At 32.0% G+C, this 13,926-nt stretch overlaps 1 protein-coding gene and 1 long non-coding RNA gene across 2 annotated transcripts; both read left to right on the plus strand.

The window, feature by feature from the left end:
* Positions 1-2,339: 2,339 nt before the first annotated feature.
* LOC133197953 (uncharacterized) lies at positions 2,340-4,834 on the plus strand. Its single transcript, XR_009722462.1, has 3 exons — positions 2,340-2,379; positions 3,802-4,037; positions 4,715-4,834. It is a non-coding gene; the product is annotated as an uncharacterized LOC133197953 (long non-coding RNA).
* Positions 4,835-5,710: 876 nt separating this feature from the next.
* LOC133197831 (ankyrin-2-like) lies at positions 5,711-9,917 on the plus strand. Its single transcript, XM_061334021.1, has one exon. It carries the CDS (start codon positions 5,711-5,713, stop codon positions 9,539-9,541), a length of 3,831 nt encoding a protein of 1,276 aa, XP_061190005.1. The 3' UTR covers positions 9,542-9,917.
* The last annotated feature ends 4,009 nt before the right edge of the window (positions 9,918-13,926 follow it).

Genomic DNA, 13,926 nt, shown 5'->3' on the forward strand with positions numbered 1-13,926 from the left:
CTGATATTGACAAACACAACTTATGAGTACATATTTTATATATTTTGAAAAAAAAAGTAAAACTTTATTGATGTAAATGATTCATTAAAAGACATTTATATAACATAGCTATGTGAATAAGGATTCTATTACAGCATTATATTATCATTTTCACTTCAAACATATATATTGAAAATACTTTACTTTTCGTAATTTCCACTGCATAATTGTAGATATGAAGTATATATTCAGGGACACTTAACCATATCCTTGTTTTGCTCCAAAGGAATGACAAACATTTAATGTGATAGAACAGTTTAGGTGATAAATGTTTGCTCAAATAATTTGATATTATATACCAGCAAAAATGAAATACTTAAAGCTCTGACTATCTCCACATTGTGGGAAACTACATTTTATGTAAACGGATGTTCTCTTATTTCCTTCTCCTTGGTTGAAATTAAACACGATATGTAGAGCACTAGTGATGGTTCATGATAAACTTTAACTCATACCTGATGTCCAACGAAATACGTATTCCAAATGCTACTATCGCAAATACCCTTTTCTTCCTTTCAAAATAATGGACGCAAATAATATAAGAGATTGCATATTCAGATAATCACGTGATGTACAAACAACCTAAAAAGTTGAGTCTCCAATAAATAAAAATGTGTCATCTTTTTAAAGAGTTTTATTTAATAAATATTTGTTATTATACAATTAATTACACCTTATGAGGTCAACATGGTAAAATAAGGACCCGAGACCTGTCCCACGAGGTGACCTGACCTGACCGAGGCCGCGTAGCGGCAGAGGCCAAGTCAGGTCAGCGAGTGGGCCAGGTCGAGGGTCCTTACTTCACCATGTTGAACTCATAAGGGGTAATCAATTGTTTTATTGTACCGATATAAGTTAACACAATTTTTGTAGGCTTAATTACAAAAAATAATCAATTGTGTATTAGACCTACGAACTGTTATTATCTGATTCAGTGTTCCTTCGGGATCGGGATTCGCTAGTGAAGTTGTTTACTTTCCGCCTGCAAGTTTTGTAAGTTTTTGCACCGCCGATTTTTTTTAAAACATTCTGTGCTTGTCAGTAACATGCACTTTTATAAATTCACAGAAACCATTCCCGAGTACAATGACAATCTTGTGCAGACTTTTACTATACAAGAAAGCCGAGTCTGCATTCGTTGAATTTGGGATTGTAACGAAAGTTTCAATAAAAAAGATTAATTTTATGACGCATCTAAAGGCCAATCGTGTTCCGTATCCTAAAAAGACTATACATATTTTTATAACGGCATTTTTTGTAACGAACAATCATTATTGTATGCATATATTTTTTAACTTGAATGGAATTTGAATTAAGAGGCCATTTTTAACGGTCATAATTTTTAAGGACCGTCATTGTACCCCATGTGCAATGATTCTTAGGTCATTATTGCTGTAAACGGTACTTTTTGGAGTCATTATTGAGTTTAAAAGCCTTCTAACAAGCCAATAAAATTTGAGTTTTCTTAATAGAGGTATAATAAAATTTATTACAGCTAACTCCTCGTAACTCATTTGTGTTTTATAGACAAGGTTCAACTGACTCCAGAAACAGTATTTGTAAGTCCCGGATGTAGTCTAATTCTAACAGCCTCATGTAATAACACAAGCTTCAATGGCCACCTGACTTGGACAAGATTCATCAACGACAAATTTGCAAAATTAGACACCGGTAACGCAAAATATGACCAGTGTTTTTGCCAGGGTAAATTAAATGCAGCACGATTGGCGATAAATCAAATAGAACCTTCCGACGAAGGCAAATACAGAGTAGAGGTCAAACAACAAAACAGTCATCTCGAAAGTAACGTGATAAAACTTAATGTATTGGAGGGTAGGTGAAAAGATTACAATAACAATTAAGAATTTAACTTTGATTTAAATGTTATGCTATTTTGCAGAATAACCCTGTCATGTTCTAATACAGTTACGTTTAGCAAAAATTTAAACTGATAATACAAGTATCTGGACGCTGTATATAAAAAAAAACCATCATACAATTACTCAGCAATGATTTTAGTAAATTTTTTCTTTTTCATTTTTCATAATAATATGAACACTTTTTAATAAAAATGAATGTTTAACATGCATTAAAATGAATGTTTAACATGCATTGTCTTTCTAATGATTACAATTTTCGTAGATGTCAATGCAGTATGCAAAGAAGAACTTAACCTTCTACGCTACAAGGAATGTGAGAGCATTGCAAAGGAAGCTCTTCGTTTTATTTTTGATAGATTAATTCCGCCAAATGATCTTGCTAAGCACCTTTCTGTGTACAAATATGACCAATACAAATCTTGGAAATGCAGCCACGATCAGCTTCAAGAGCTTTTTCCAAGTACGTAGTAACAATGTGACACTTTATCCGACCATATTTGCTTACTACAACCCCCCTCCCCCCACCCCACCCCACCTCACCCACCTCAAAAAAAAAAAAAAAAAAAAAAAAAAAAAAAAAAAAAAAAAAAATTAAACAGGGATCCATTTAAAGGAATAGAGGAAAAAAAAATTAATGAATGTGAAAGATCTACAAGGCTATATTCTATGGGTTCTGTTTGCTTCATGTTCTATTTACTATTCGAATTTCTTTACTGGTTTTATAAGACAGATAAATGTTCCTATGTGTACCCTTTACAAGAATAGATAGATTTTCACGTTAAATAAAATATCTTTAGCATATTTACGGAGGAAACTATGATAGCATCCGGTAATTGTTGTTCTTCCTTATTCCTTTAAACTTCACGTCAATGGAAATATCTTAAAAAAAAAAAAAGAAAAAAAAGAAAAAAAAAGAAAAAAAAAAGGAATCTGATGAAAATTCGGTTCATTCACGAATGGAACGGTTTTGTAGTGTATCTTTGTAGTGATTTAAATTATTAGAAATCTAAATGTTCTTAATTTAGTATATCAATGATTAACATTCAAATAATCTCTATGTACATGCATCCCTGTCTGTTCTAAAAGTGAGTACATGTATAAAGTGCACAAAATTTCACTTCGTCAGATGTGCTATACGCCATTACGAAGATCATAGTAATTCTGAGCTAAAAACGTAGTTCGGTCGGATTCTTTCTAACAAAATATCATTTCATCAAAAATAAAAGGATAAGTGAAAGTACTAAAACATTTGTTGTCAAAGAACAAACGATGACTCTGAAATCGGACGATGAATCAGACTTTGAAAAAAAAAAAATCCACTTTTCCTCTTCTCAAAATCCTTGGTGAAGGCGAAATTATTGTTCCCAAATTCCTTCCTCTATTTGTGCTTCCAATCTCCATGCTACACTATACTGAATAAACTGTCATCATCAACCTAAGTTCGTAAGGGTTTGTTTTATATACTGTAGAAGCACAAATTTTCGTGGGGCTAAAATTTCGTTGATTTATCATCTAAAAAGGTTTCGTGGGCATCAAATTTCGTTGTTTCAATAGTAACCCTATTCAATATATAGTAATATGAATATTTCGTGTGGGATTTAATTTCGTTGCTAATTGTTAACAACGAAATAAACGAAATAAAATCCCCAACGAAAATTTCTGCTTTTACAGTATATATATATATATATATATATATATATATATATATATATATATATATATATATATATATATATATATATATATATATATATATATATATATATATATAATTCATCCGTAGCTTAATATATGTGTAGTAAAAATGTCCTTGACATATTGTATTACCTGAGAATGAACTGTGCTTCTAATTCTAGCCTACATCTTACTTTTGTTACTTTAGGTAAAGGATCAGTTTCTTCAAAAAACTTTGACATTCCACTTCTCTATAAACTTTTACGCAATACAACAACAGTAAAAGAACCGGTGAATGGTTGGAATATTGAGCCAAATTTGGAAGATACAGATGAAGGAGACGATATTGAACGAATTCACCAACACAGAAATTTTCTTTGTCATTTAAAAGTCAAGCAACTTTCTGACGAAGAATTCGAGAGTCGATGGTTCGATCTCACAACGGTAAAAAAGATCAAATTTCAAGGAGTAAACAGAATATCATGTAAAGTTAAAGTAACCATAATTTTCCTGAAAACGTTTTCCCGCTGCAGGACAGATGATACATTAAACAAAACATGGACGATTGGATCAATATATATTTTTGGGACTTATTCTAGGTGTAAAATGTAGCAAATTTAAAAGGTATAAGGAAATTGTTAGCTTTCTACAATGTTGAAGATACTACCTTTCTGTAATCGTTCTCATAACTATAAAATTTTATTACTTTGTTGGAGATTTTTTGTGAAATTTTTAATGAAAAATTAAAGTTTAGGCGTGATAAAAGGCTCCAAGTAACGAGTATAGGTCTTAATTTGCAGGCCTACACCGGCATATGGCGGCGTTTCAATATGAGTGAAAAATTCTCAAAGGGACGTTAAACAGACAAACAAACAATACACAAGTAGAAACATGACTCTAGTTATTTATATGATTATTTGAAAGAAAATTTTGTATCATCTGTCTTAAAACGTTCCATCATTGTCATCTATCCCACGTGTAACTTTCATGTGTATTAAGTCAACCAACAACTTAAACTGATCCCGTTATAAGAGAATGGTTTGATTTTTGTTATAACGAATGCTCCATCTTTAATGATATTCTGAACTTGCTAAAAGTATACAGAGATATTATCCTTTTAGGCAATTGACAGGCTGAGCAAAGGAACCCTCCGGAAAAAATTATGTTACTTAAGAAATAAGAAATTTCAACAAAAGGAAAAGGTTACAAAGAAGAAGTATTCAAAAAGAGGAATTATGAGAGGTGAGTACACTTTCATTTTAACAGGATACAAGCAAAATTATTTATATAATTAAGTTCATTTTGTTGACATTAGGTAAAGGGAGAGTGAAGGAAAAACATATATTTAAATAAGTTAATTTGAAAAGTTTACCAAAAAAACATTTGACAATACTTCTTGATTGAAAAAAGTAAAATACAAAGAAAATTTGAAACAAATAAGGAAAAATAAAGGAATTCTAAAACATATTTTAAAAAGTGAATGGTAAATTTAAATATATGAATCAGAAATACCGACACGCCTACATGTACATATATCACTCAAGTATTATTTATGATAAAGGTTATAGTTACATATTGCATACACTTTAATATTTCGAACAAATACTTTTGAATTGATATTTTAAAGAGTACAAAAACATGCATTATTTTTTTTCCTTAGCATTTACATACAAAGTGTATTCATATTTGTTATTACAGGATTACAATAGCAATGATATTGAGAGAAAATTGTCAAACAATCTAAATCTTAAAGTTCCTCTTTTAAATATGTTTTATTCTGACCGAGAATATTTAAAAGGATTTAAAGAATCTTAATAGCAGGAAGTCCTTTCACTGATATATTTCAAGCGAAAATTGTGACATGACTTGAGATTAGTTTCTAAATGAAGTTTTTAAAAAATCTAGTAAAATATAATTTTGTACTACCTTTACATAGTTTATTTCAATGAAACATCCATAAGATATACATGTGCTTGTTTATATGCCATTGTTTTTATTTCAAAACCCTTAACATTTAAAAATAATAGTTTATTAAGCGCCTTAACGATACATAACATGTTTATAAAACATTTTTAGATCCTCAATCGGAAATTGTATCAAGCTGGCGATTAGAAGATATGGTGTTTTGCGAAGAGATACGTTTTGTGGAAAAAGCTTACAATATTGTCCGAAAACAAAAGCTGGTGGTCATAATCGGTAGAAGCGGATCAGGTAAGACTGCAACAGCAAGACACTGTGCGCTGAAACTTCAAAAAGAGGGATGGCAATTGGTACCCATTGACGATATTAGAGAAATAAAGAACGTACAAGCAAGGGGGAAATGCGCATTTATATTTGATGACCCAGTAGGAAATCTAGGCCTCGACGAAAGGAAAGTATCGGATTTAGAGAGGTGTCATAGCGATGTTTTGCAGCTTTTCAGACATGATGATCATAAAATTATAATAACGTGTCGTAAAATTGTATACAATGAAGCTAAGCAATATCATATCTTCGACAATTATAGCGTTGTTGATATTGAAGACAAAGACTGTCTTTTGAACCTAGGCGAAAAAAGAAAACTGTTACAAGCATACGGTATAGAGACTTTGGTTGATTTGTCATCATTGGACCGGGTGGATCTTATGTTTCCCCTAATGTGTTACATGCTGTACAAGAATAGTGGGGGGATGTCCGCTACCTCCAAAGCAGTTTTAGATCCCCGTGATTATCTTTTAAAACAATTAGACATAATGAGTAAATCAGAGGGGACTAAAACACTGTATGCATCTTTGGTGTTTCTCATTATAAACAACAACTGTTGTACAACAGAAGACTTAAAGAAAACAGAAATATTGGCCGATATATCTAAAAAGTGCGGTATTCATGACCACCCTCCCTATGGAAAAGAAATACAAGAAAAACTGAAACATTCCGAAAATACCTATGTAATCAGAACAGAATTTGGATTCAAATTTCTCCACGAATCTCTTTTTGAAATTGTAGCATTTCATTTCGGACGTGATGTCGATAACCAGGCTTTGATTCTTCAGCATTTAAACATAGAATTTTTAGCCAAAAACACTTACCTTGAAAGCAGCGGAGACACCAGTGCAGAGATGGGTATTAAAATTCTTCCCAAAAATTTCAAAATACTAGCCCAGCGATTATTTCTTGATCTTCAAGGCATAGTTACACTAAATGTGCAAACTGGCACACTCAATTCCATATTTTCTAACAAATGTTGGAGAGTCGATGAATTTGTCGGGATGTTCTTTTCAACCATTGGTAAAAAGACCGTCGTTGAGCTATTTTCAAAATCATACCAAATATTGCAAGAAAAAACAATATCAAGAGAGCAAAAACGAGGAAGTGCATATTTAGAAAAACAAGAATTTATAATGGGAAATCACAGTGGTAGAGATGCAGCCAAGATAACTGATGGAAGTAAAATAAGACTTATTGACTGGATTATTTGCAACGGACATCTACCGTTTGTTCATGCTTTCCTACCTAAGTCAAAGAAGTTTCCTACATGGATGTCCAGCCCACTGATAGGAAATAAGCGACTTTTTTGGCTTTCTATATATAGTACAGAGAGGGATATGTTTGAATTCACATTATCAAATTTGACGAAACATCAAATTGACGAAAGTATTAATACACCATATCATTCGTATCATACCCCACTGACCCTTGCTTGTTCACTCAATGCATTTGAAATTGTAAAACTTCTAGTAGAAAGGGGTGCAATCATTGAGAAATGCAACAATAGAGACGAACTCCCGTTACTAATTGCTCTTAAAAGTGGGTCAGAGGAAATTGTCAAATATCTGCTGCTTAACCGAGCTCTAGTTAAAGGCAGTTTTGAATGTGTTTGTCCATTTTATTTTGCAAGTACAGGTGTGAATGAAGGTATTTTCAGATTACTTTTATGCAACTGCGATTGTTCATCGACCTGTCACGATGGAAAAACACCTTTACACCTTGCAGTACAATATGGATTTGATGATATATCTGAGAACTTGGTTTTTCATGGTGCTGATGTCAATTCCATAGACGAACTGAAAGAGACACCTCTGCATATTGCCTGCTCAAACAATAATGAAAAAATTGTTAAATTGCTAGCAGAGAAAGGAGCAAATTTCCACATTCGCAACAACAGTAATATGTTACCTTTACAAATTGCTGTAATAAATGGTTTTGAGGACCTTTTACTAAACCTACTACTTGAATTTCCTCTTCAAGAGTTTAAATCAGCAATCAACGGTTGCTACATAGAAAGTGTTGCACACGATCAGGGTTCCTTACAATCTGCTGCAACCTACGGTGCTGACGGAATTTTGCAGTATCTCTTTAGGAAATTTTCGTCCGAAAATCTGAGAAAGTTTTTGAGGAGATGTGAAATTGGAAGTATTATCGTTGATGGCAAGACGTCGTTACACCTTGCAGTTGACTATAGATTTTCTGATGAAGTTGAATGCTTAATTCATCGCAGTTCTGACATAAATGCAACAGATGTTAAGAAGGAAACTCCATTGCATATTGCTTGTTCCAAGAATTACCCAAGTATTGTTAAATTGTTAATAAAAGAAGGGGCTAATATAGAAATGCTCAATTCTGCAAACGAATCCCCTGTGTGTATTGCTATGAATAATGGTTTACAAGATATTTTACTGTGTTTTATGTTAACAAGTCCTTTTCAGAAATTCAAATCCTTGCTGCAAAAATGTAGCATCGAAAATATGCACAGATCTAACATAAATCTATTTAACGCTTGGTCCGTAAATGGATTTGAAGGAGTGATGCAATATCTATTAAAGTGCTGTCCTGTTGAAAATTTCAGATTACTATTTAAAAACAACGACTTTTCATCAAAATCAACTCCTTTACATCTTGCAGTAAAAAGAGGATTAATAAACGTTGCTGAAAGCTTAATTGATTATGGGTGTAACGTGAACGCGGTAGATGAAGGAAATCAAACACCGCTGCATATTGCTTGCTCACTGAATGATATAAAGTCTGTCGAATTACTTGTAAAAGCCAATGCTCACATAATTATGTCTGATTTGAATAATGAATCCCCTGCATGCGTTGCTGCTAGACTTAGATTCGAGAATATAGTTATATACCTTTTGGAAAATTGCTCTGCTGAAAACTTGAAATTGTTATTGGAAAAATGTGAAACTACGAGTACGTTTTACAAAGGCAAGACATCTTTACATATCGCAGTGGAGTATGGATATAATGAAGTTGTGGAAAAGTTAATTACTCGTGGTGCCAATGTAAACGCTAGAGATGAAAATGGCGATACGCCATTACACTTTGCCTGCGCTCACAATTTTAGAAATATCGTTCAAATCCTTTTAAAAAAGGGGGCAGATGTAGAAATGTACAATTCTAACAACGAATCGCCCCTGTTCATGACTATAGAGAAGGGCTCTGTTGAGATATTACAATATTTCATGTTGACAACTCCCCATCAAAAGTTCAAATTATTGCTGGAGAAGTGTAATATAGAAAAATTATCTATATCTCCAGAATCTCCCTTAATTGTTGCTCTTCGGAAAGGACCAAATAAAACTGTCCAATATCTATTGAAGAGTTGTCCAATTAAAAATCTCAAGTTACTTTTTGATCATTCTTTTACCAACTATCTAAGTGCAAAAACACCTTTGCATGTTGCAATAGAAAGGGGATTGATTGAAGTTGCAGAGAGCCTGATTCGTCTTGGTGCAAACGTTAATGCAATTGATGAAATTGATCAGACACCGCTGCACTTAGCTTGCTCTCGAAATGATATAAAGACTGTTAAGTTATTAGTGAAAGAGGGCGCAAATATTTTTAGCTATAGTGCAAATGATGAAACACCGATGAGTTTGGCTGCAAAAAACGGTTTGGAGGAAATAAGCCAAGTTCTATTCAAACATTGTCCTCCAGAATACAGAAAAATACTTAAAAAACTGTAACCAGAAAACAGTAACTGAAAATCGTACTGCCTAAAACACATTGAATTCCATGCACTTAATAAAACAATCCCATCACCATATGACCAATATAGTACTGAAAGTCTCAGAGCTTACTGATAAAAGTTTCACAACTACTAGAATTGTTCTGCTGTCGTTTGTAAATGCTGATGTTTACCGGTATATTTACTGTGGTTACCGAAAATCAAGTCACAGTTGTTTCTGAAAAGCACTGTCGTTTTACGATTCGCTTTGCCGATTCTGATGAATACTGTTGAAAATGTTTTCGATGATGAAAATTATTGAGATTCACGAATGTATTGTTCTTTGATGGAACACATCTGAAATAACCCTTACGTTAGAAAAATGTAAGTAAAGAAAAAAAAATATATAAGCACATTGAATTGATTTCTGATATATGTTTTAAGGAAAAAATAAAGACATCTGGAAATGTACAATATTATAATACAAATTCTTATTAAGAGATTAAGAATGCATTTTAGTTATGGAACAGATTTCTTAGAACTTTTCATTTCAAAGACTTTTTTTTTCAAGAAGTACATTATGAAATGATGAAAACGTGAATAAAATCAGTATTTTTTGTTGTATCTTAATTTTCTTTCATTATGTTTTGATTAATCAGAGCTCTCTTTTCTTTTTATAAGACTTTTCTAAGAGCAATGGACAATTTCGAAGCATTAAGTAAAGCATCAAAAGCAGGTCTTCAGTTTTAATGGAACCTCCGAAATTGTACACATATAATGTTTTTATGTTTCTTATGTTTTGGGATTAAAAAAAAAATAAAAATGTGTTTTAAATCGGTTTCCAGATAAGTATTCGTTTAACTCTCATTTAGATTGTTGATAGTTTTTGCTTCCGATGCACTTTTTTCTTCTGTTTTAAATGTACTACTAGGTAGGAAAACAAAATGAAGAAAGATAATTTTGTTGCTCTTGTTTAACGTTTATGTCTTTGTGAAGTCTGTTATATATTATCCAGTTCAATATATATATATATATATATATATATATATATATATATATATATATGTTTTGTTCTAGATACATATATTTTCTAAAAAGTTCCTCATTGATCAATTGGACGTCGATCATAACATACATGTACTAATATAATTGTTTTCATTATAAACGATTTAAAAAAAAAATTATTTTAATCACTTTAAATTTAATAACTAAAACACGATGAAAATTTTAAGTCATATTTGTTGGATCAATATATAAATGATATAGCGAATCTTCCATCCCGGCCGAATTTATCTATAGTAAAATTATTAGTCTGCTTTGTGTAAGTAAATCAAATACGACCAGCGTCATACGACAGTATTACATAATGAACACTATCTCTTAAAATACCTCTGCTTTAAGTGCACTTTTACGAACCTAGGGGGATAAGAAATTTACATGAATGCTGTCGGTCCTTCATAATTATTCTTGTTGAAATTACGACCACTATTGAAATAATTATTTCAAAAGTGGTTGAGAGTGGTTTTCAAAAACCTAACAGAGGCTGCAACCACTTTTGAAATAACCACTATTGAATTCAAAACCTCTATAGACATCATTGTTTCAAGAGAACGTTATTTCAATAGTGTTTGCAACGTGTGTTGGTTTTTAAATACACTCTCAACCAATATTGAAATGATTATTTCAATAGTGGTCGTTATTTCAATAGCGGTTGCAACACACGGGTCTTTCGGATGAAACCTTAAAACCAAGGTCCTGTGTCATGGTATGCGTTGGCACGATAAAGAACCCTCATTGCTCAATGACCCTGAGTGCGGAGTATAGGTCAAATTTTGAAACCCATCACCAGCACACGGTGACTCTCTTTATAAGTGAAAAATTTTCGAACTTGACCTCCAAAAACATACAATCAATCAATCAATGTGGTTTCATTTTAGCGGCCCCTTTCACCATGTTATTGACATTCATTATGCTATAACGACCAAAGTAGCGAACGGTTGTGTGAAATATCGTTATTTATAGATTCTGCATTTTATCCTTAACAGTCTCATAGTTCGCGTTGGTAAAATATACATACAGTGCAGCGAACTAATTGTGTTACAGCATTGGTGTTGATTTGAATGCTTCCTTTGCTTGCTGATTAAATCCTTCTTCTTATCCTGATGCTGTTCTATAATTAGGTCAATGCTACCGGAAGTAGTGTCATGCTACCTTATGTAGCTAAATGAATTTCAGCATCGCCGTTTAAAGCAATAAATGTCCTTATATGGCCATTTGATTATAACTTTTCATAATGTATTAATAATTGAAATAAGTAAACCAGTTTTCTTTCACTGTTTTCAATTTCATACTGTATAAAACCTCAATGATTTTCTGATGCTAGTAAGTAAATGTTGATTTTAAGTAGGTCAATGCTAGGTCTATCCTTTGGTTGCTGATGCTGATCCTGGTAATGTTGTTTTTTTTAAATGCTGTTCCTGAAGTTAGCTGCATGCTGAAGCTTATATTGCTTGCGCTGATGATTTATGTAACAAGATAAGTTTCCTGCACTGTACATCTTCTATGAAAGAAATCATACTTTAATAGCATTGTCTATAACTTCCGATTGAGTAAATGTAGCTATAGCTAGAATTGTGACCCAAAATTTGACTTATCCAAACACTATATACAATAGCAATGTTTTAACAGGAGAACTGTGTGCTTTCTTGGTATGTTTTGTGCAATGTGATACATTATCATTCTGTTAGAAAACGGCTGTATATAGTATGCAAAATGTCAACATGTATAGTTTTCAGGAAAATATATCCATTATCATTAAATGCATGTCATTCCATTCTCTTCACATGAAAAATACAAAATGAAAAAAAAAAAAATAAAAATTTGAGATTGATATCTCTTTTTTCCATCTTTCATACATCCTTCTTCCTGAAAATTGTAGTAGGAATGTATTTAAATTGCAGTGATTATTCGTTCCACTATCTATGTCAACGTTTTGTTCAATGTCTTATTCCTCATTTTGTATGGTTTTATAATATGGAATGTGTTTTTAGTTAACTTTTGCAAGTCAACTTTTGTTGCGTTTAAAAAAAAAAATGAAAAAAAAAAAAAAAATATTTATCCTTTATCAAGCGGTAGTCTTCAGAGATAAGTGAGATGGAAATCTATGAAAATTTTATTTAATTTTGATTGATATTTACATCCTCGTACATCAAATGTGGGGATTCTGGATGAATAAACACAATTTAGAAATAAAGAAAAACTAAACAAAACAACATCAAAATCAAAATATATCTTGATGCTGATACCCAGAGCAGTAGAACCCCGATACACCGAACACGCTTATAATATTTCTTATTTGCAGTGAAATGATTATCCTTTCTTTTAGTTGTAAAACGTATCATAAATATATCAGACATAAAAACTTCCGTTTATAACTAGTTACATTTTTTCTCCCTATCGCTTCGCTATAAGCGTGTTTTACTGTAAATTTCATAAATTAAAAACGTTTTTAATATCATGGACAACTGCTTCCTCAATAAAAATGGAAGTCGAATATTTTTGTAATCTCTCTCGAGAGATGAGACTTTAAGTTTGAAACCCGGACATGCAGTCCCAGTGTATGCTGCCAGTGATAAGCTTGTGGTCTGGCAAATGACAGGATTTCTAAATATAGAGATGTAAACAAAACTGATCTGTCTTGTTATCAAACAAAAACAGACCATCTTAAAGAAAACCTACACAGGAATCACAAAGAGTCACAGATACAGAATCGCTTGGGTAGTGGAGGGTCTTCCAAATAAATGCCGTTATCTGGGCTATTGTGTAAATTATGGTCAACGCGTGTGATTAAAAAAGCACTAAACAGGGCATCGATTAGATCAGCCAAGGCATGGATCCAAGAATTTACAGAAAAACGAAATCAAAATGAAGGCATTTATATAAATACTCGAATTAAAATTTAAAAAACAACTGGTGTGAATTGATGTAGAAAACTTTACCTTTATGTGTACTTCATCAGTCAAACTTGATGTCATTCTTAAAATAGTTTTTTAAAAACAAATCTCATTCAGCGAATTTTATCCGTGGAAAAAAAGAAAATAAATGCACAAATTAAGCAGAGACAAAAACGCTTCTGACTTAAGAAACTACAGGCATTGTAAAAATCATAAAGAATCATTGCGAGTATTTTCACGAATGTCTGTACTATTCTTTTTGTTCTATAAAAATAAATAACTAAAAGACAAAGGTGTTACATGAACCTCTGCATAAGACGCAATTTTTTTTTATTTGACTCATATTTTAAGGATTTATAATTAAAGCACCTCCAATAATTTTCTTAATGTAATTTTAAATTGCATTATTGGCTTATGGAAAAAAAAAAATAAAATCACTTCTCTTATTCTT

This window comes from Saccostrea echinata, unplaced genomic scaffold (assembly GCF_033153115.1).
Source record: "Saccostrea echinata isolate AGI-Se365-2 ecotype Australia unplaced genomic scaffold, CSIRO_AGI_Sech_v1 ptg000032l, whole genome shotgun sequence".
In the NCBI taxonomy this organism is placed as follows: Eukaryota; Metazoa; Mollusca; class Bivalvia; order Ostreida; family Ostreidae; genus Saccostrea; species Saccostrea echinata.

Bases quoted from the DNA above. Each gene is read 5' to 3' on its own strand.
- LOC133197831 (XM_061334021.1), top strand. From the start codon at position 5,711: ATGGTGTTTTGCGAAGAGATACGTTTTGTGGAAAAAGCTTACAATATT.